This window comes from Chlorocebus sabaeus, chromosome 19 (genome assembly GCF_047675955.1).
Source record: "Chlorocebus sabaeus isolate Y175 chromosome 19, mChlSab1.0.hap1, whole genome shotgun sequence".
NCBI classification, from domain to species: Eukaryota; Metazoa; Chordata; class Mammalia; order Primates; family Cercopithecidae; genus Chlorocebus; species Chlorocebus sabaeus.
Genome location: NC_132922.1, coordinates 14,670,290 through 14,691,447, shown reverse-complemented (window position 1 = coordinate 14,691,447; position 21,158 = coordinate 14,670,290). Strand labels below are relative to the sequence as shown.

General features: G+C 47.1%; 1 protein-coding gene and 1 long non-coding RNA gene across 2 annotated transcripts; both read right to left on the bottom strand.

Annotated features, from left to right (window-relative positions):
• Positions 1-2,422: 2,422 nt before the first annotated feature.
• On the bottom strand, positions 2,423-16,879 carry LOC103223625 (apolipoprotein L4). Its single transcript, XM_007976322.3, has 3 exons — positions 16,628-16,879; positions 11,583-11,709; positions 2,423-7,849 (listed from the first exon to the last, which is right to left on the bottom strand). Exons 1-3 carry the CDS (start codon positions 16,689-16,691, stop codon positions 7,000-7,002), a joined length of 1,041 nt encoding a protein of 346 aa, XP_007974513.3. The 5' UTR covers positions 16,692-16,879; the 3' UTR covers positions 2,423-6,999.
• A 1,105-nt stretch (positions 16,880-17,984) lies between these two features.
• LOC119627317 (uncharacterized) lies at positions 17,985-20,790 on the bottom strand. Its single transcript, XR_005243486.2, has 3 exons — positions 20,519-20,790; positions 19,313-19,374; positions 17,985-18,903 (listed from the first exon to the last, which is right to left on the bottom strand). It is a non-coding gene; the product is annotated as an uncharacterized lncRNA (long non-coding RNA).
• Positions 20,791-21,158: the final 368 nt, after the last annotated feature.

Sequence of the window (21,158 nt, the reverse complement as noted above, 5' to 3'; positions counted from 1 at the left end):
TCTGCCTTGTGCGTCAATGAAACTTTCACTCATCAGACTCACCAAATTCCATTGCACGTCTGCTCTACAACCAAAGACACCTTGGATCTAATTCTCCTTCTACTATTACTACTCATATTAGTACTGTCCTTAACTGACCGATTAGGAGACTCAGACAATTACACTCCAGCAAATCTCCTCAACACGCCCCAACATTAAACAAGAATGGTGCCTTTCATTTGCCTATGCAATTCCACGTTAAACCAGAGTAGTGCATTTCATTTGCCTGTGTATTCCACATTAAACCAGAGTAGTGCATTTCATTTGCCTGTGTATTCCAAATTAAATCAGAGTAGTGTATTTCATTTGCCTGTGTATTCCACATTAAGCCAGAATGGCAACTTTCATTTGCCTATGCAATTCCACGCTAAACCAGAATGGTACTTTCCATTTGCCTATGCAATTCTACACTCCATTCCTAATGAACTAGGAGGCATGCTGGCCCTTGTCTTCTCCATTCTTATCCTAGCTGTTGTTCCAGCACTTCACATATCTAAACAACAAGGCATGATATTCTGACAATTAAGCCAATGTCTATTCTGAATTCTAGTAGCAGACCTTCTCACGCTTACATGAATCGGGGGCCAACCTGTTGAACACCTCTTTATTGTTATGAGCCAAGCAGCATCCATTGTGTATCCTTTTTATACCAGTCACTAGCCTAATCGAAAACAAGCTGCTCAAATGAAGAAGTCCTTGTAGTATAATTAAGTTACTCTGGTCTGTAAACCAAAAATGGAGGACCCGGCTCCTTGGGACCATTTCCAGGAAGAAGCTTCTTGCTCCAAAACCAGCACCCAAAGCTGAAATTCTACTTAAACTATTCCTTGATTTTTGTACTTGAAGTGCAATAAATTTATTTTAACTGCTATATCAGATTGGAAAATACATATAAATTACTGTTACAACTATGCACATCAGGCATTCCTGCTTGACCCCATGAATTAATATGCTAGTATTATATGTGCTTGATCGTATAATGTATATTGATGTATCACACCTTAAATCTTCACCTCCATGAATAGTTAGCAGGAGTAATAATGTCATAGCAACCTGTCATACGTTCATCAAACATTCTGCAGAAAGCAATTAACACACATGTATATTGTCCAGTATAATAATCCCTTAATATTGCATAGGACAGCCGGGCGTGGTGGCTCACGCCTGTCATCCCAGCACTTTGGGAGGCCGAGATGGGCGGATCACAAGGTCAGGAGATCGAGACCATCCTGGCTAACACGGTGAAACCCCGTCTCTACTAAAAAATACAAAAAAACTAGCCGGGCGAGGTGGCGGGCGCCTGTAGTCCCAGTTACTCAGGAGGCTGAGGCAGGAGAATGGCTTAAACCTGGGAGGCAGAGCTTGCAGTGAGCTGAGATCCGGCCACTGCACTCCAGCCTGGGCGACAGAGCGAGACTCCGTCTCAAAAAAAAAAAAAAAAAAATTGCATAGGACATTCAGTTATTTATGAATCATGGCACATCCAAGTCAAATCATTTCTCAGCAACACGCTTATCACCTCCTAAAAACATTCTTAACTAACAAGCTTTGAGAAATCAGCAACCTACTTGGGAAGTTCTATCTTTCTTACTCCCAGCCTATGACACTTGTGGGTAATTAGACTGCAACTATACTTGGCATCTGGTTCTTACTTCAGGGCCATGGAGACTAAGATCGTCCACTCGTTCCTCTTAAATAAGACATCTCAGTGGTTTAGTGACAGTCACCTCATGGTCACTTGCAGAAGCACTGTCATGCATTTGGTAGTTTTTAAATTGGGAGATGCTATGAGTCAGCATGGCGGGAGCCTGAACACAGCCAACTCCTTCGTTGCTGGATTTAAATGGAATATTACGAGTCAACACTTACAACCACAAGGTGCTAATTTATTCATGCTTGACAGACATCATGAAAAGAACATGCACATTCAAGCTCACCCTTTCTCCAAACATGTATCTGATTTACTCCTCAAACTCCCCTACCCCCTTTTCCCTGGACTAACCTAATTATGTCAGAAAAAATTGTTTGTTCTTACCAAGCCCCGAAAACAAGATACGTATACCATCAATGACAGCCAGGGCTCACACCTCAAATCAAATTATAATCTTAACTACAATTACATTTTAGCCGAACTTTCAATTAAACCAATTTCAAAAACACATGATTATAAAATAAAAACCAGGCTTTCTGGGCTAAAAATCTAAAAATCCCACTTTTTATTTCTAAAGTTACTAAATATTGCCCCAGTACTAGCATAGTTCTTCAACCCTTCATTCTGTAACAGAGAGACAATTATCTAGATCTGAGTTAATGTAGCTTATGATATTAAAACAAGGCACTGAAAATGCCTAGGTTAGTTCATATAACTCCATAAACACCAAGGCATAGTTCTGGTCTTTTTATTGGGTTTTAGTAAGATTACACATGCAAGCATCTGGATTCCAGTGAAAATGCCTTCCAGATTGTCTAATTCCAAAAGGAACAGGTACTAAGTGCACAGCTCCACATCCTAACACTGCTCAACCACGCCCCTATGGGAAACAGCAGTGATAAAAAATAAGCAATAAATGAAAGTTTGACTAAGCTATACTAAACTATTAGGGTGGGTAAATTTCATGCCAGCTACTGGAGTCATACAGTTAACCCAAACTAATAAAAACAAGCATTAAGCATGTTTTAGGCAATTCTCACAAGAAAGCTAAACTTTAACTGAGCCATGAAAAGCTCAAGGTAAAATAAAAATAAACCACAACAATGATTTTAGTATCCTGAGAACATGATAGCTAAGGCCCAAACAGGGACTAAATATTTCACTGTGCTTAGCCTTCAACTTAAATAATTTAATAAGCGAAATTATTTACCCGAGTACTACAAGCAACGGCTTAAACCTCAAAGGACATGGCGATGCTTTATAGCCCTCGAGAGGGACCTGTTCTATATTCGATAATCTCTGATATACCTCACCGTCTCTTGGTAGCTCAGCCTGTATACTGCCTAAACAGTCTCATAGGAAGTCACCCCACCTATTAATTATTCTTTAATCTGTCCCCTTGATAAGTGGGTCATCCACTTTATCATCTCTTATTCTTGCACAATAATCTGCATGATTGATTTTACCATCAAGACCCCTGCCCATAATGTAATTCATCTCAACTCCAGCAGAAACTAACCGAGCCCCATTTGACTGGCAGAATGTGGTACAGAGCTAGTCTCAGGCTTCAGCGTAGTTATTTATTTAATTTTTTTTTTTTTTTTTGAGATAAAGTCTCACTCTGTCACCCAGGCTGGAGTGCGGTGGCGCGATCTCAGCTCACTGCAACCTCCGCCTCTGGGTTCAAGCGATTCTTGTCCCTCAGCCTCCTGAGTAGTTGGGACTACAGGCATGCACTACCATAACTGGCTGATTTTTGTATTTTTAGTAGAGACAGGGTTTCTCCATGTTGACCGGGCTGGTCTCGAACTCCTGACCTCACGTGATCCACCTGCATCAGCCTCCCAAAATGCTGGGATTACGGGAGTGAGCCACTGTGCCCGGCCTGGCTTCAATGTTGAATATGCTACAGGTTCACTAGCTGTTTCTTCATAGCAGAATATACTAACATTATTATAATAAATGTCCTAACTACTATTATTTTTCCAGGAGTACTACATGATGTCTTTATACCAAAAATCTATACAATTAATTCCATTACCAAACTCTTCTACTGAGAATCCTGTTTCTGTGAATCAGGGCATCAGACCCATGAGTTTGATATGATAAACTTATGCGTCTTCCTGTGAAAAAACGTTCTCTTCCTTACGCTAGCCCTATGTATATAGAATGTTTAAATACCTGTCCTAATACCTACTATTCAACCACAAACATGGGAAATACGTCTGATAAAAGAGTTACTTTGATAGAGTAAATTATACAGGTTTAAATCTTCCGATTTCTAGAATTACAGGAAATGAACCTACTCCTAAGAAGTCAAAATTCTCCATGCTACCTGATACACCATGTCCAATAGTAAGGGCGGTTAATAAGTAAGGGCAGCTTACCCTATATTAAGGGTAGCTAAATAAGCTATCAGGCCCATACCCCAAAAATGCTGGTTTATACCCTTCCTGTACTAATCAGTTCCCTGATCTTCCTCACTATCCTAGTCACTATTTTTACAGAAACTGTTATCAGAGTAATTGCCTTACACTCTCTCCTAATGTGAAAGGATTAGAAATAAATATGCTAGTCATCACCCCCATCTTAATAAAAAAGGCCAACCCCAGGCTGGGAGTGGTGGCTCACGCCTGTGATCTCAACACTTTGGGTGGCTGAGATGGATGGACCGCTTGAGGCCAGGAGTTCGAGACCAGCCTGGGCAACATTCATAGGGAGTGAGGCCATGCGTGGTAGTGAGTGACTCATTCAAAGTTTTCATGGCTTCAGGGAGATTCTTAGTCTAGGGCCTCAAAGAGCCATCCTGGGACAGTGCTCATATATGGGTCTTTAGCAGGGCACTCTTCCACCGAGGTCTGCCCCAGTGGGTTACATGAGATGTGGAACCTCCAGTCTATGGATTATTCTGATGCCCAGTGCTGGAAATCTTGGCCCATGAAAGGGGGCCCTGATCTCTATCTGTCCTTTTAGGCATGCCATTCGTGACACTAAGAGCGGTGAGACGCTTCATGGTCTCCAGTTGGGTGGCACGTTTTACACAGAAGGCCTGTGGTAGCCTCATTGTCATATCCACACAGGTTAAGACATACCTTTTCCCTCCGCTCTGGGGCAAGGGGCCAATAAAATTGACTCACTAGTCCCGCAAAGGTTGTATGGCTCGATGTATATGACCTAGTGTGGAGGGAACCTTTTCATGTCACAGCCATGAACAGGATCCGGGATTCTGAACAGCTGCTGGAATATCTGCATAGTGGACAGGGACGCCTACACAGTCTTTGTTTTGGCCCTCCTCATGGCTGCCCCCTGGTGGCCGCTCTTACAAGGTACCCATACGGCAAACAAATGTTGTGCACGAGAGCCTTGCCTAGGACTCTCCCTTCAGGGCACTCAGGCCACAGCAGCCTACGTTAGACAGCATGAAGGCCCTGGGCTTTTGTGCTAAGAGTAATAGGAAGCCATTGAAGACATGGAAGCAAGTGTTTGATGAAATCTATGTTCTTAGGGGTCAACTTGGCCCAGTGTGGAGGATGGGCTGGGATAGTGGCAAGGGCTGTGTAACAGGGAAGACCATTCTGGAAACTTTCGCAGGAGTCTGGGTGAAATGAGAGGGCTGACTGGATGAGGGTGTTTGTAGACTGGGTGATGGTGTTTGCTGTCTGGCTATCTCTCTCTGTCCCTCTGTGTCTCATGGATTTTCTCTCAACCTACACACAGGCCCTTCTGATCTTAGTCAGCTTCGTGTGACCCATGTCAATCCTGGGCCCTGGCTGCTAGATGGGGACCACGCCTGTACTCGACCCAAGCCAGATGTCTACAAGGTTTCCCTGAGTGCCTCAGGGGCCACTGGGTACTGGGATCACAGAGAAATGACCAGTCAGGAGAGTAAGCAGAAGGGACCATGGAGGCCTCGCTCCCTGTGAGCTTGGAAGAAGGATCATGAGGAAGAGAAGTCAGGTACCCAGAGCCTAGGGGAGCCCATCCATCAGCACCACAAAGGCACAGCCATCAGTCAGTGTTGTTTGAGCACAAGTCTCCAGAACACAAGAGGAGAGAGCCAGGTGGATCTGAGTTATCCTCTTGTCCAGCCCCCCTTTCCCAGCTGATGAGGAAACTGAGGCTCAGAGAGGTGGGGTCTCTTGACTGCAGGCTGGTCCATCTCCTCAATGCACCACGACGTTCCTTGACCGGTTCCTGGCATCTGGTTTTGCTTTTATGTTTCTTCACACATCAACAACTTTTCTAATATAGCATTTGGAGTTTCACTGAAATGTCATAAGTCCCTCAGTGTACCCTGGCCCCAAGCAGGGCTGACATTCGTCAAGTCTTCCTGCTGTCTGCTGACGTCACCACCATCCCCTTTACCACTGTTCGGACAAACTTGAGACAGAAACTTGCCCCCGAAGCGGGAAAGGAGCCACGAGAGCAAGGAATGACTCGAACAAGTTCAGCGTGACGAGTAGCTAAGTTTATTAGGACTTACACACAGGGCACTCAGCAGGACAGCTCGAGAGATCCGGCCTCCCCCAATCTCTAAACTGCTTTCCAGCTAATTTTCTGGCTCTTTGTCTACTGTATATGGGCAATGAGACTTTTACTTGGTTGGTTCTCAGACACTCTCCAGGATATTTGGATTCTTAGCGACACCTGGTCCTCAGTTGGGCACCATGGCCATGGCTCATTACCTGGCCTTCAGAGTTCAAGCAGGGGACATCCACCCTTCAATCACCTAAAGGAAACCCATCACACTACAACCACCACCACCATCATCAAGAAGCCGCTGGCTGACTCAGATACACTCCCGGGAGGACAAGGGAGAGTGGATGCTGGAAAGACAGGGCGAGGGACCATCACCAGGGAAAGACTCCATTCTTGGAAGGACATCAAGCTGGAGGGTGGGTCTGTAGTGGAGCTGCTATTTCTTCTCCTGTATCCAACTATTCTAACTCGGGCTTTCTCCATTTTCAGCTCTTTCTTTTCCTGGTCTTCTCATTGCTGGTTCCTGTGCGCCTCCCTCTCTTCCTCCCCCAATATATTCTTTAGTCTAGAATAAACTGCTTCTTCCCATTCCCCACAGTCTCCAGTCCCCTCTCCTCCCTTAGTCCAGGCCCCAGCGTTTCTGCCTTCTCCTTGACGCACTTGCCATCTTGAGTAACCCCTCCCGTGCTGTGCTCAACTACAGACGCCAAAGTTCCTAACACTCAGTTCCATAAACTTTACCTCGTCCGCTTTATACCCCTAAGAAACGTCTGCATTTTGTCCCAGCTTGTGTCTGGCGCACCTTCCCTGGTGGCTGTACTGCTCTGGGGTCACTGGGCCCAGCCTGCCTTTAGACTCTGATGGATCTGGGTGAGTTTGTTTAGATTCTTCTGCAGTTCCTGAGCCCACTGCCTCAGCTCCTTAGCAGACTCGGATTTTGCCCCCTTATGCAAGTGCTGTGAGTCTTGCACAAGCTGGACCACACCCAGCATAAGGAGGGCTCCTGAAGCGGCCTTCGGGACTGCTTTTCTCACCATCCGTTTGGCGGCTCCAGGTGTTTTCAGCTCCTCAATAACATTTGTAGGTACGAGTCGCCTGATGTTCAAAGGGCGTCCAACAGTGGCTTTAGATCTCCTGAGTGTACGGACATCATTCGCAATCGTTTTTGTGACTTTGTCAAAATCAAGCGCAAAAGAAAGCACGCTGGGCGTGATTTCCCTCAAAGTGTCCCTTAATACCTTCAACAGGTCACGGCTGGTCGCAGTCAGCCTGCTGGCTCGGAGTTCTGCCAACTTCTTGTATGTGTTCCTCACGATGCTGGTGCCGATCCCAGTCGTAGCAGACGCTATTCCCAGCCGTACCCCAACTGCAGTGACGCCCAGGCTCAGCCCTGCTGTAAATGGTGCCAGCAAAAAGCAAACGACAGACAAGACGCCAGAGGCAGTGCCAATGGAGCCGGACACCACATTGGCGATAGTGCAACCTCTGTGGAACTTTTCAATCTCATTTGCAGTGACACGAATCTTTTCTATGTGCTCCTGAATCTTCCAGCTGAGTTGAGGAAACTGTTTCAAAAACCACTCCCTAAGCTGCTGGTCTTTTTGCTGCACGTCTTTGTCCTCAATAGCCGCATATGGTGTAAGATTCTTCAGAGCTTCATAGAGAGCATCTGCTTCGTCCCTGTACCAATAAAGGACAGATGATGAAGAAAGGCAGCTTACTTATGTGTCAAATGAGCTCACTAAGGTCTGTTCTACATAAATCACAGAGCTGTTACTATGAGTCAAATGGAAATAAAGTTCTAAAAGGTAAATAATTATTTTCAAGGCCAGGCGCATTGGCTCACACCTGTAATCCCAACACTTTGGGAGGCTGAGACGGGCGGATCACAAGGTCAGGAGATCGAGACCATCCTGGCTAACACGTTGAAACCCCATCTCTACTAAAAATGCAAAAAAAATTAGCCAGGCGAGGTGGCGGGCGCCTGTAGTCCCAGCTACTCGGGAGGCTGAGGCGGGAGAATGGCGTGAACCCAGGAGGCGGAGCTTGCAGTGAGCTGAGATCAGGCCACTGCACTCCAGCCTGAGCGACAGAGCGAGACTCCGTCTCGAATAATAATGATAATAATAATAATAATTATTATTATTATTCTTTTCAAGGTTAAATAAGTTTTATACAACATAGATACGCCACAGTACTTATTCAGTATGGGAAAAAATAAGTTAAAGTCATCTTCAGGCCAGGCGCGGTGGCTCACGCCTGTAATCCCAGCACTTTGGGAGGCCGAGGCGGGCAGATCACAAGGTCAGGAGATCGAGACCACGGTGAAACCACGGCCTTACTAAAAATACAAAAAATTAGCTGGGCGCAGTGTCGGGCACCTATAGTCCCAGCTACTCGGGAGGCTGAGGCAGGAGAATGGCGTGAACCCAGGAGGCAGAGCTTGCAGTGAGCCGAGATCGCGCCACTGCACTCCAGCCTGGGGGACAGAGCGAGACTCCGAGACTCTGTCTCAAAAAAAAAAAAAGTCATCTTCAGATGCTCCTTAGTGGCTACGTGTTTGATAAAGATGGTTCCTCATGCGAGGGAGGTCGATGCCATCACTACCAGAGTGTGTGGAAAGGGGAAACTTTGTAGATGAACAAAGAGAAGTGGGTTCAGAGCAAAAAGACCTTCATTCAGAGGATCATAGAACAGTGAAGAATTAACTTGAACAGAAGAGAGCTCATCCCTTTGTCCTCGGCCCCTGGGAAGTGATCTCTGGGGCCCTGGAATGTCCTGACTGGTAGGAACGTCTTTGTTTCCCCCGTGGTTTGGCTACAGGCCAGTATAGCAATGTGATGGGTGATGGGGGTTTGGGGCTATTAAGTGTCTCATCTGCCCTCCAGAGGAACTGGGGACTAAAGGGGTTAGACCTTGGGGAGGGGCTGGAGACTCCATGTCAGCCATGAGGGCAGCTTGTGATCCAGTCCCAGGAAGAGCTCTGCATTGAGTCATGAGCTGAGAAAGACTTACTCCTTGGCCAAACTCCAGCCAGGCTGTTCTGAGCCTCTTCTCCTCTAGGCATTGACCTTGGCTTTCCACGCCCATCCTGTGCTTGCTGGGCCTGCACCACCCCAGCTCAGCAAGAATCCCCCAAAGTCAATTTGCAGAGGATCCCCCACACTTGCTGTCTGAGGACACTTGCTCTCCAATTACAGTCTTCACCCATTCATTTGATGGGTGAGTGTCTGAGCTGCCTTTAGTTGAGCATCCTGTTAGTCCAGTTTAGCAGAAATCCCCCACTCTGGTGTCTCTTGTCAGTCCTGTTCCATCTGCCGCCTCTCACCCTGGTGTTGGCTGTGACTCCCACCCCCCGCTCCCGCTCCCCATCTTTACTGTATTCGGAGCTGGGCTCAGTCTCCCTCCCCTGTAACAACCATCCTGAATAAAGGCTTCCTTCCTGATTTAATGTGGTTCACAGGAATTTTTCCTTAACTGGGTGAGCTTCCCTGGTTGGCAACACCCCATGTGTTTTGTCCCACATTGACACAGGAGATCACAGCGTCCTGAGGACAATGAAGCTTCACACCTGAAGCCCTCCCAGACCCTGCCCTGTGTGTCTCTTCCTTAGGCTGATTTTAATCTGTGTTCTTTCCCTATGATAAATCACAATCGTGCAATAACAGTTTTCAGTGAGTTAAGCGAGTCCTTGTAGTGAATTACCCAACCCGAGGGGGGCTTAAGAAAGCCCCTCAAGTTTGCAACTGATGTCAGAAGGAAGGGTGCACTCAAACGTTGCAGTGCATCTAAATCTGAGTCCTTAAGAATTCAAACACAACCTCAGACTAGAAGACATCAATTTGCCTGGCATGTTATCTCTTCCAATGCCTCATGCCCTTTGACTTTCTGACTGAAGGCCACTGGGTCCAGCCACTGCCCCCTGTGACTGAAAAGTGAAAGACTTCGCTGTTAGTCTTGGCTCCACGCAAACTCTCAAGCCACCTTACTGCCTCCTGACCTGGCACCTCCAAACGTCAGGGTCTCACTTTCACATGTCACCGGCCAAACTAATGCCTTAGCAGGTGACAGCTTCACTTGTGTGCATGTCAAGGCCATGTACAATTTCATGGAACCTCTTGAGGACTCATGAGACTTTGAAAATCATCTCTATACATTGCTAATGCTGAAAAGACCTACATTTGGACAAGATGGTAGAGAAAGTGTTTTTCTCTTTGGTTGGGGACTTGTGAGTCTCCCAAGGACCCTTCAAATTACACCAGTTGAAACCACTCGTCCCCACTCTGGAAGTTGGCCTGAAGAAACACTGCCTCTACTCTATGTCGAACAGAAGAGGGTTTCAAATGGCAGCCCAGAACTCCCCAGTTCCCAGGCATGGTGTGGGGGAAACAGTCACCCATGGCCCACTATGCCCATCAGTGATGGGATCAAATCAGGGAGGGAAGAAATATCCCTCTCCCACTCACGTGTCCTCTGCAAGTCCATGACCGTGTTACATTTCATGCTCTCAGTGCCTCCTTCCTCTCACCCCCCTCCTGGCCTTGATGCCCCAGCCTTCCTACTGCTCCTCCAATCTAGGCCCACCCCTGCCCCATCCTGACCCCTGGCTCTGCCCTTGGCAAGGTCTCTTTGGGTCTTTGGGTGGCATCATGCTATTTGGTTCCTCGCCTTTGACCTGGAGTTCATTCTAAGGCCTTCACCACACTCCCATCTGATTGAATTACTAATAGCATTGGACAGATGACAGGTCCCAGTCTCTAAGACTTAAGCCAAGAGCCCCGGAGCTGTGCAGGGACAGAGCCGGGATCCATCCCAGCTCTGTCCAACTCCATTCCAGCCTCTCTGTGTCCTGGGTCAGCAGAAGGATTCTGCTGTGTTTGTGCAGTTCCTCAGAGGTACAGGAAAAGGGCCCCAGACAGCATCTCCAGGAACACACACTGATCAGGTCAAGATTTTTCTGACAGTTACCAAAGAAAGTCCTGCTGGGCATGCATCTCTAAGAAAAAGACTTTTGGCCCTGATCTCTTCCCAGGAAGTTTTGTAAAAGGTAACATGAACTGAGCACCTACCATGTGTCAGTCATTATGCTAAATGTTTTACATGCATTATCTTATTTTTCTCACAATAAAGCTCAATGGATGAAGAAAGGAAAGCAGAAAGTAGTCAAGTAGATTGCAAAGCTCCCATCACCAGTAGATGGCAGAACTGATCCTGCCCTTCTGGGTTTCCTCTCCCCTCAGCCTGAGGCCATTCACTGCCAGCAAAGGACATGGAGGAAATATTCCTTCTGGACTGCTGAGAGGGATGTCCTCAAGCCCAGCAGAAGGAGCTGCCTGGAGGAGGTGTGCCTGCCAGAGAAAACTAGCCCAGGGGAGATCTGGGTGGCATCGCTGGGGCACCCCATGGAGGTTACCTGGGCAATTCAGCCACAGCTACGAATCTCTTCCAGGCTTCATCGTCAGTCAGCAGGATTTTCAGATGCCCTGGGCTAACATTCTTCTGGAAGTATTCGGTGACTTCTTCGGTGAAGCATTTCTTTTCTAGTTGGAAACAAAAAGGATAAGACAGGAGGTAAGTGTTCTACCACATAAATGGCATTGAATATAAGGTGGTTCGATGTTAATCCTCCTGACCAGCTGTCACATGGGGTAGTTTTGATGGAGGCACCAGTGCTATAGAGTGAATTGTGTGCCCCCCCAAATTCATATACTGAGGCCCTAAACTCCAGTGACTATATTTGGAGATCGAGCCTTTAAGGAAGTCATTAATTTAAAGGCAGTCATAAGGATAGGGCCCTAATCCTATAGGACTGGTGTCCAATTAAAAGAAAAAAAGAGACAGAGGATCTCTCTCTCTCTCTCTCTCTCTCTCACACACACACACACACACACACACACACACACACACACACACTGGGAAGGCCATGTGAGGACACAGCACTGAGGCAGCCTCTGCAAGCCAGGAGCAGAGCCCTCCCCAGACATCAACCCTGCTGGCACCTTCACCTTGGACTTCTTGCCTTCAGAACTGTGAGAAAATAAGTCAGTTGTTGAAGCCACCCAGCCTGTGGCATTTTACTGAGGCATCCTGAGAAGAGGGATTCAGCAGGAAAGTGCCACGGTGCTTTGTGGAGCAACCCATCTATTTCAGCTGAGAATCACCAGAAAGTAAGAGCTTTCCACCACGTTTTCTCCCCATGTAAGGGAAATCTTCCAAGATCGCTTCCTTCTGCTGTGTGCCTATTATCAAACACTTTACACCAGTGTCTTCAAAATCTGAGTTTCGACCCATCAGTGGGTTATTACAATAGTTCATTGTGTCAAAAGCAGCATTTTACAAAGAAAAGAGCATTGAAAATATCAGAGTGTATTGAACATAGCAAGAGTGAGTATTCTTTTGTAAGATATTATATGTGTGTGTGTGTGTGTGTGTGTGTGTGTGTATTTCTGGGATCTGGATGTGTTTAGCATGGCAGCATTTTCAATCTTTTAGAAGCGACACAGGGTGCATATGCTGTATCACTGACCACTCCCAGAGTGATCAACGGTACAAATGTTTTAACCTTGTAATCAAAGGTACGAATGTGTCAACAGAGAAACCAATGAATATTCACCTGAAATGAGATACATAATATTACCGCTACAAAGCATCTTAGTACACAGCAGGATTACTGCCCAGATGAGTTGCCCAAAAAATGTGTGGTTTGCAGGGATTTAGGAATAACGGAACTGCAGAGAAGGGACTGGGAAGCAGTATGTATTTATGTATGCACTGGGGCATGATGTAAAATTGTTTCCTGCCCTGGAGGCACTTGCAAGGCCTCATTCTCATTTCACAGAAGGAGAAATTGAGACCCAGACAGTGAGAGACACCTCCCAACCCAGCAAGCAGGAAGCTCAGGATTTGACTCCCAGGCCAGCGTTCCCTTGCCATTGCTTTGAAGACTCCGTATATTTTTTAAATGCCTGTGGTTTCTGCATTCTCCCCTGTAGTATACCTGTGGAGTTTTAAACATTTTATTTGCATTCTCCCCTGTAGTATACCTGTGGGGCTTTAAACATTTTATTTGCACAGAATTTAAACATTTTATTTATTTAAACATTTTATTCCTCCTGCGGGTCATGGGCGCTCTCAGGCGGGCAGTGGAGGGGGTTCTTTAGGTGGGCAGGGGGGCGGGACCCTCAGCACTGATCCTTGTGGCCCCTCTGTGTTGCCTCTGTCCCCTGCAGGCTGGTCTCAGGGTACACGGCTCCCCACTATCACCTCTGAGCCCAGCTGGCCCCGTTATTAAACCAGAGATCATCTTGTTTCGGAGGGAGAGTTTCTTCCTTGGCCCCCAGCCCAGCCCTTCCTAAGGATTCCAGGGTCAGCTGGGAGCTCCTGGCTTCTAATCTTCCCCGCCCTCCCCTCGTTTTGGACAGGACTCAGCACAAGCCAGTTTGCTGTCCAGGGCGGCTCCTGAGCAGAGCTGACTTGGTTGCCACTGCAACTCTGTAAGGGGAGGAAGCCATCCTGAGGAAATGGGGCTTAGGGAAATGAATGCAGTGCTGACTTGGCTGGGCAAGGGCTTGTCTTGTTTTTTCTCTTTCCTTCTTCACCAAAAGGAGGAAGGAAACCCAGGGTTGGATGGAAGGAACCTCCAGCACTAAATTTGTGTTTTATTGATGGGGTGGGGATGGTGAATATTAAAGCAAAATTAAAATAAAAACCAAGCCTGAAACATTCCTGGGCAAACAAAACCAACCAGACCTTGAGAACGGCTGTAATCCCCGCTTAAACTGCAAGCTGTGGGAAACTGAACTGGGGTCATATCAGATGGGCGCTTCTGTTAGACACAAACAAAACTTAACCTCGGCCAGTCACAAGCAGCCAGCTGACAGCGGGCCATGCTGAGATGGGAATACTGGGAGGTCACAGAAGAAACAAGAACTCCAGGCAACAGGTTCCCATGACGGACACAGAAGGAGCTGCTGAAACCAGCTGCAGGGACAGCGGGAGGCGATGGGCCCACAGGACCCTGACAAACAGGAAGTGGTCAATCCGGCTAAGACCAGTAAGATCTACTTCGGCGCTAGGTCTGACCCACTTTTCACCCCAGACTCAATCATACCCTCCTTGTCCCATACCCACCCGCGTCACAAGCAGTTCCATGCTTGCTACAAAACTGCATGGCCCCCCAGTTCCAAGAAATCTCTGCCTCTTCCCATAGATCCTTATGCTTACTCTGCCCATTAGCTTAGTAAACCCACAAAAACAGAAACCACAAACCCCACTGGGCCCGACTGGCTCTTCTGAGTCCGCCTGCACTCCCACTCCTGAGCTTGCGCTTCCGCTTTGCAATAAAAGCTGATTTGCTTTGGCTTTGACTCAAATTTTTTCTCTCTTCGGTGTTAGAAACTGGACAAGGCTAAGGTCCGGTCTCACCCGCATTCAGAGACCTCCCTAAACCCACCAGCATCAACGTGACCAGGAATTTTCCAACAAGGTAAACCAAAACAAGAAGTTTTATAACTGGAACTAATCAAATAATGTCCTCATTGCACTTCCACATTCACCCGATAAACACTTGTCTCCCATACTTTTTCATCATACCACGAAACCTCCTCCAGTTTGGTTTTCTCAATTCATGAACTCCTTCTTATTCAGATAAATGTGATTGTGCCTCAGATGTTTCTTTGACAAGGGGTATGTTAGATGATTGGACTCAGCCCTGGTAAAGAGGTGCTTGTGATGGGCAGCTCAGGGCAGGTGCCCCTAACACAGCTGGGGAAGGGGATGGTTTCCCCTTAGAATCAACAGGGGTCAGGTGGAGGGGATGGGAACCAGCTCTTAGGGAGGCCGTAGTTTGTGGCTTTGGTTCCTAGAAAAAGCCCAGATGGCCAAAGCCCTCCCCAATTGTGCAGCCCAGACAGGGAGCCCTCCATCCTGCCTCAGGGCTCTGAGCCAAGCTCACTAGATGCAGAGGACAAAGACTCTCAGCAAAGAGGCTCCCTCCATGTCACGGGTTCCAGGGCCTCCTCCTTGGGCAGGAAAAGAGGAGTTGAGACTGTGCTCCTCCTGAGAAATCACCATTTTCATTTCATTTTTGAGAAACGGTTGTGCTCTGTCGCCCAGGCTGCAGGGCTTTGGTGCCATCATAGCTCGTTGCAGCCTTAATCTGCTGGGCTCAAGTGATCCTCCTCCTTCAACTTTCTGAGTAGCTGGGACTACAGGTGCACGCCACCATGCTGGGCTAATTTGTTCATTTTTGATTTCAGAGAGACAGCATCTCTTGTGTTGCCCAGGCTGTCTTGAACTCCTGGCCTCTACTGATCCTCCCGCCTCTGCCTCCCACAGCACTGGGATTACAGGCTTCAGCATCTCTTTTTGGTGAAGAACAAATAAGACCGTGACTCAGATTTCACAGAAATTTCCCCCCTGATTTCATGTAATTTTGGCAGCTCTATCAGGATTTCAAAAGGGGAAAATCTCAGGCTGGGAGGGGAGGTGACTTGCCCAGAGTCACACAGCTCTTGGAGGGCAGAGGGGAGGCCAACATCTGGCCTTGTGACTCTGATATTGAAGCAAAAATGGGTGATTTTAGTAATCCAAAAATGTCCAGGTTTGATTCTGCTTCTATAAACACAGAGATCTAAGCTTACACTCCTGTGGTTATGATCACAGTTCCACAGTGTGGCTTTTGAATCTCATGATTGCAAAGCTGGCATCATGCCACAGGCACCATTCTGCAAGGTGCCCTGCTCACTCCCTGTCTCAGCCATGTTTCCCATTAGGGACACAGCACAGCCTGTTTCTTCTCCATCCCCCCAGAGGTCTGAACAGAGGGACAGAGGTGAGGGCCAGTGATGTGGAGTCCTATGAGTCACCTGCTCAACCTCCTGACACGGGACCCTGGGCAAGTCAGTCCCCTCCCAGGGCCTCAGTTTCCCCACAGGGCCTGGCACAAGTTGGTGCTCAGACTCAAGGGGGGTGAGATGACCTCTAGGTTCCTTGTATCTCAAAAGAAATCTCTTTCCCCATCGGGCCTCAGGAGCAGCACCCTGGGGCCAGCCTGGGTGTGGCCACGCCACAAGGACAGGCCGGACTCCGGGTTATGTCCCCACCTCCACCTTCTCTGATTCCTTCAAATTTCCCAAAGAGACAGGCACCCCAACACAAACCTTCCTTCTGGGGTCCCCCAGCCATGTCTCCGCAGTCTAAACCAGAGCTGAACCCAGGGAGCTTTGTGAACCCATCTGAGCTGTTTCCTGGCCTCTCTCTACTGTTTAAGGGCACAGCAGGAGGGAGGGAGCACCAGACTCAAGCCTGGGTGCAAATCCCGGCTCTGCCACTGCTTTCCTGTCTGATCTGAACCAGTTACTAACCTCTCTGAGCTTATCTACAAAAGCGGAATGATCCTTCCCTCATGGAGCTATTGAGAATAAGGAGATGGGGACAGGTCAATGGTCCCCGACTTACTGAGGGATCTTCCCCTGACAGAGACTGAGCAAGATCCAGCTGTTTTGACCTGTGTGGATCCCATCTCCAGTTATGCATCTGTGTAATAAACAGACACGTCCTCCCACCCCTAAGATATACCCAGGAATTCGAAAGGGAAAGTGAAAGTCACAACTTCCCAGCAGCTGGTGAGCAAGTATAGCAAACAGGCTGCTCGCCAGCACCACCTTCAGTCCAGACCCGCCCTCCTTGCTGCGGCACTTACAGGAGCAGCCCCAGACCAGACATCCAGGTCTCTTTCATCCAACCCACCTGCCTCGCATCCTCAGGGTTGGGGGTCTGCTATGGTCTCAGGAAGAAAGACCTGCCACTGACAGACTGTGAGACCCTCCAGATTACTCCCCGTCCTCCCGTGCACCCACACTCCCCAGATGCCTGCCTTCCTCCCGCCCGTGCCATCAGCATAAGCGCAATCTCCCACACATACCAAGTGGATGCTTATTGTATATTTGTTGTAATGCTGTTGGGGGTTATTTTGTTTATGTTTTTGAGACAGAGTCTCACTCTGTAGCCAAAGCTGAAGTGCAGTGCCACAATCAGTGCACTACAGCTTCCAACTCCTGGGCTCAAGCCATCCTCCTACCTCAGCCTCCTGAGTAGCTGGTTCTACAGCCGTCAGCCAACCGCCCAGCTAATTTTTAAAGAAAATTATACTAGAGATGGTGCATCACTATATTGACTGGGCTACTCTTGAACTCCAGGCCTCAAGTGAGCCTCCCACCTTGGCATGAACCACCGCCCCAGGCCTGCTCTTGTTGAAGGCCATGCCTTGTGGCTTTTACACATTTGCTTATGTGGGATCTTCTGCCAGGAGCACCTGCTTCCACCATCTGGAAAAATTGTGCTCATCCTTCAACGACAAAATCAGGCATTGCCTCCTTTCAGAGAACCCCTAGCATCCTCCCCAGCAGAGGCCATCGCCCCATGTTCCACTCCCGAGGCACACTGGGTGGAGGGACTAGAGACCACTGCTCACCACAATTCCATGGCTAAGAAGTCAGGCAACCAGATTCTGCTGGACTTTTGTGCTTTGCCCCAGGCAGAAGGGCCTCAGAGGCAGCTAAACCACAAAAGCCAACTTGACCCTTTCATGGAAGCCTATTTCATCCTCAGCAAACATCTCTGGGGACATCGTGGCCACCTCCTCCCACCCATACACACATACACACACACACACACCAGTTTCTGAGGGAGGAACAGAAAGGTGATTACACAGGGACTGCACAACACACTTTGCAATATATACCATTTGCAAATACTTCTCCGTTTGATTGAATTTTATAATCATCCCCTCAATGGGCCAAGACTATGATCTGAGTTTTCAGATGAGGAAACTGAGGCAAGAAGAGAGGAAGTTGCTTTCAGCCAGCAACTCAGGGAGGAGGCAAGACTTGTAAACCAAAGAGGGTCTAAGACACATCTCAGTCAGTTTAGAGGTTTACTCTGCCTAAGTTGAGGATGCACCCAGGAAAAAGATACACAAGTCACAGGAAGATCTGGGGCCCACTCATTATTCACAGGGCCTTCTGAGGGCTTCAACATTTAAATGTGTAAAATTAGGCAGGAGTGGTAGGAGGAAAGGAAAAAAGACAGGATAGGTAATGAACTGAGTGGTCACATTTTTGTGAGGCTTTGATTGACCCTCCCTGAATCCACAGGTTCCATGTGAAAGGGGGTTAGAGGAACAGTCCATTATTCATTCATCTCGTGCACAGTTAATCTACATTTTCTATTAGATAAAAATAAACCGAAACTAGAGGAAGTAGGCATATGTGCATTTGTCTGAGGGTGGGCAGAAGGGTCACTTCCAGTCTTGTCATCGTTATGTACCAGTCCAGATAAGTTGCCAATTTGCATTGTCACAGTGAAATCATACAAAGTCTGTCTCAGGGTAAAAATTTGGGGACTTACAAGGATTTTCCTTGTGAGGAATTTGTGAGGCAGGCCAACTGGGGTATATGTTGCCTTCCATCTTTGCAAATATCTGTTTAGAAACCAAAACAAAGGCAGATTTTGGAGTGGCTCTGTTTCCAAGCTTAACTGGCTGCACTGGCATAGTGAGTTTGGGGCCTCGAGATTTGATTTTCCTTTCACATTTTCTCTTTGTTCTTCAACATCTTTTGGAGAAAACAGTGTAGAAGCAAATGAATCTCCAGTCACGGCGTTGGTCTGAATTCTGTAACACAAAGTATTCCGTCTTCCGTTTGCAGGGCTTAGAAAAAGGACAGTTTTCATTTCTGGTGATGCCAGGTCAGAAAAATGAGAGAAAAACAAAAGGACAATATTAGTTTGGAGACTTGTAGCCAGGAAAGAATTCAATATCTAGTCCAGATAAATTGTAGACAAATAATAAAGCTGGAAAACAATGGACAAAGCTAGAATCTCATAACAGATGTTTTATAGTTTCTTTTAAAAGATACCTTTTCTCTCTCTAGTCCTCTATTTCTACCAGAGACAAATCAGAGTAGGATGAATTTATTTGCAAAATAAGTTTTGGTTTTATAATACTTGACCTGATTATTTGCATAAAGTACAGAAGAGTAATTACGTGGCATATGGAGTCTTTTTTAAAATTTGACTTTGCTAAACCATTTTCATATTCATAAGCCATCTCAGAGTAGTGCTTTTATAATTGCCTGCAGATACCTGTATGAATTGGATGAGTTCCTTTCTTTTCGAGGCTCCATGATCACTTGGGCTTCCCGGGCCTGTTAGAAAGTGATATTCTTTATTTACCACAGTTCAGGAACCCTGTAAAGGAACTCTATAGGCAAAAGAATTAATAAAGGACTGAAATTTATTTTCAGTCATTTCAGACAGAGCAGAGTGTCGCTGTCACCCAGGCTAGAGTGCAGTGGCACCATCTTGGCTCACTGCAAGCTCTGCCCCCTGGGTTCACGCCATTCTCCTGCCTCAGCCTCCCGAGAAGCTGGGACTACAGGCACCCGCTGCCACACCCGGCTAATTTTTTGTATTTTTAGTAGAGACGGGGTTTCACCGTGTTAGCCAGGATGGTCTCGATCTCCTGACCTTGTGATCCCGCCTCGGCCTCCCAAAGTGCTGGGATTACAGGCGTAAGCCACCGCGCCCGGCCACATCAGCTTTTCAATTAGAGTTCTGAAAGATTTTTTTCTTTTTTTTTTTTTTTTTTTTTGAGACAGAGTCTTGCTCTGTCACCCAGGCTGGAGTGCAGTGGCCAGATCTCGGCTCACTGCAAGCTCCGCCTCCCGGGTTCACGCCATTCTCCTGCCTCAGCCTCCCGAGTAGCTGGGACTACAGGCACCCGCCACCTCGCCCGGCTAGTTTTTTGTAATTTTTAGTAGAGACGGGGTTTCACCATGTTAGCCAGGATGGTCTCGATCTCCTGACCTCGTGATCCGCCCGTCTCAGCCTCCCAAAGTGCTGGGATTACAGGCTTGAGCCACCGCGCCCGGCCTGAAAGATTTTTTTCTTAGTCCAGTGGCACAGTCTCTAACTGATCAGAAATTGGTTTTTTGGAAGTAAAGTAAAACACTTCTTGCAGATAACAAAAGTATTAAAACAGCATTAGTAAAGACACAATTGACAAGGAAATTAGGTTATTCCTGTGGCATATAACCACTTAAGATTCATAATTACTTCTGATCACATATGCTAAGACATCTTAGACTTATAGAAATCTCATAGGATGTTGGAACACATATTAATAACACATTTACATAAATATAACCCAAAGAATGTTAAACACCATTTTATATTTGTCACGCTGAAACCCTGTGCTAGTGAGCTGAGAGGGCACAGCCTTGAATAAACAGAAGAAAAGACCTGGAGACAGCAGGCGAGACATAACCTTTATTCAGGGAACTTACGTACAGGGAGCCCAGGAGCAGCAGGTGAGACAAGAAATCCCCTCCTGTTTGTCAAATGCATGCAGGTTATATGATGTTTTTCCCAGAGCAACCTCCACTTAGCAACCTCTGCCAGGAAACCTTCACCTAGCCCAAAACAAAAGAGCTTGGTTCCTTGCATGACCTCTGATCCAAGGAATGTGCCAGGGCCGAAGTGTTCTTTTTTTCTTTTTCTTTATCTTTTTCTTTTTTTAGACGGAGTCTCACTCTGTCGCCAAGGCTGGAATGCAATGGCACGATCTCAGTTCACTTCCACCTCCGCATCCCAGGTTCACATGATTCTCCTGCCGCAGCCTTCTGAGTAGCTCGAATTACAGCATGCACTACCACCCCTGGCCAATTTTTGTATTTTTAGTAGAGATGGGGTTTCACCATGTTGGTCAGGCTGTTCTGTAACTCCTGACCTCGTGATCTGCCTGCCTCAGCCTCCCAAGTACTGGGAGTGTTCTCTATAGGTATGATGTAAACATCTGGATTAGCCTTTTTGTTCAGCTGGGAACCCTGAACAAAAATTCACCAAGGAATGTGCAGTCATTCTCAGAAGATGCTTGAGTTATAGCTGCCTGACAGGACATGCCAAACATGCGCTCCACCCCAGCATACCT

What these genes read in the sequence shown, in the direction of transcription:
- LOC103223625 (XM_007976322.3), bottom strand. Translation starts at nt 16,691, where the DNA reads ATGGGATCCACACAGGTCAAAACAGCTGGATCTTGCTCAGTCTCTGTC. An exon ending in TGTCAGGGGAAGATCCCTCA is followed by an intron (nt 11,710 to 16,627) that starts GTAAGTCGGGGA and finishes GTTTCCAACTAG; the next exon opens with AAAAGAAATGCTTCACCGAA. An exon ending in GCTGTGGCTGAATTGCCCAG is followed by an intron (nt 7,850 to 11,582) that starts GTAACCTCCATG and finishes TTATTGGTACAG; the next exon opens with GGACGAAGCAGATGCTCTCT.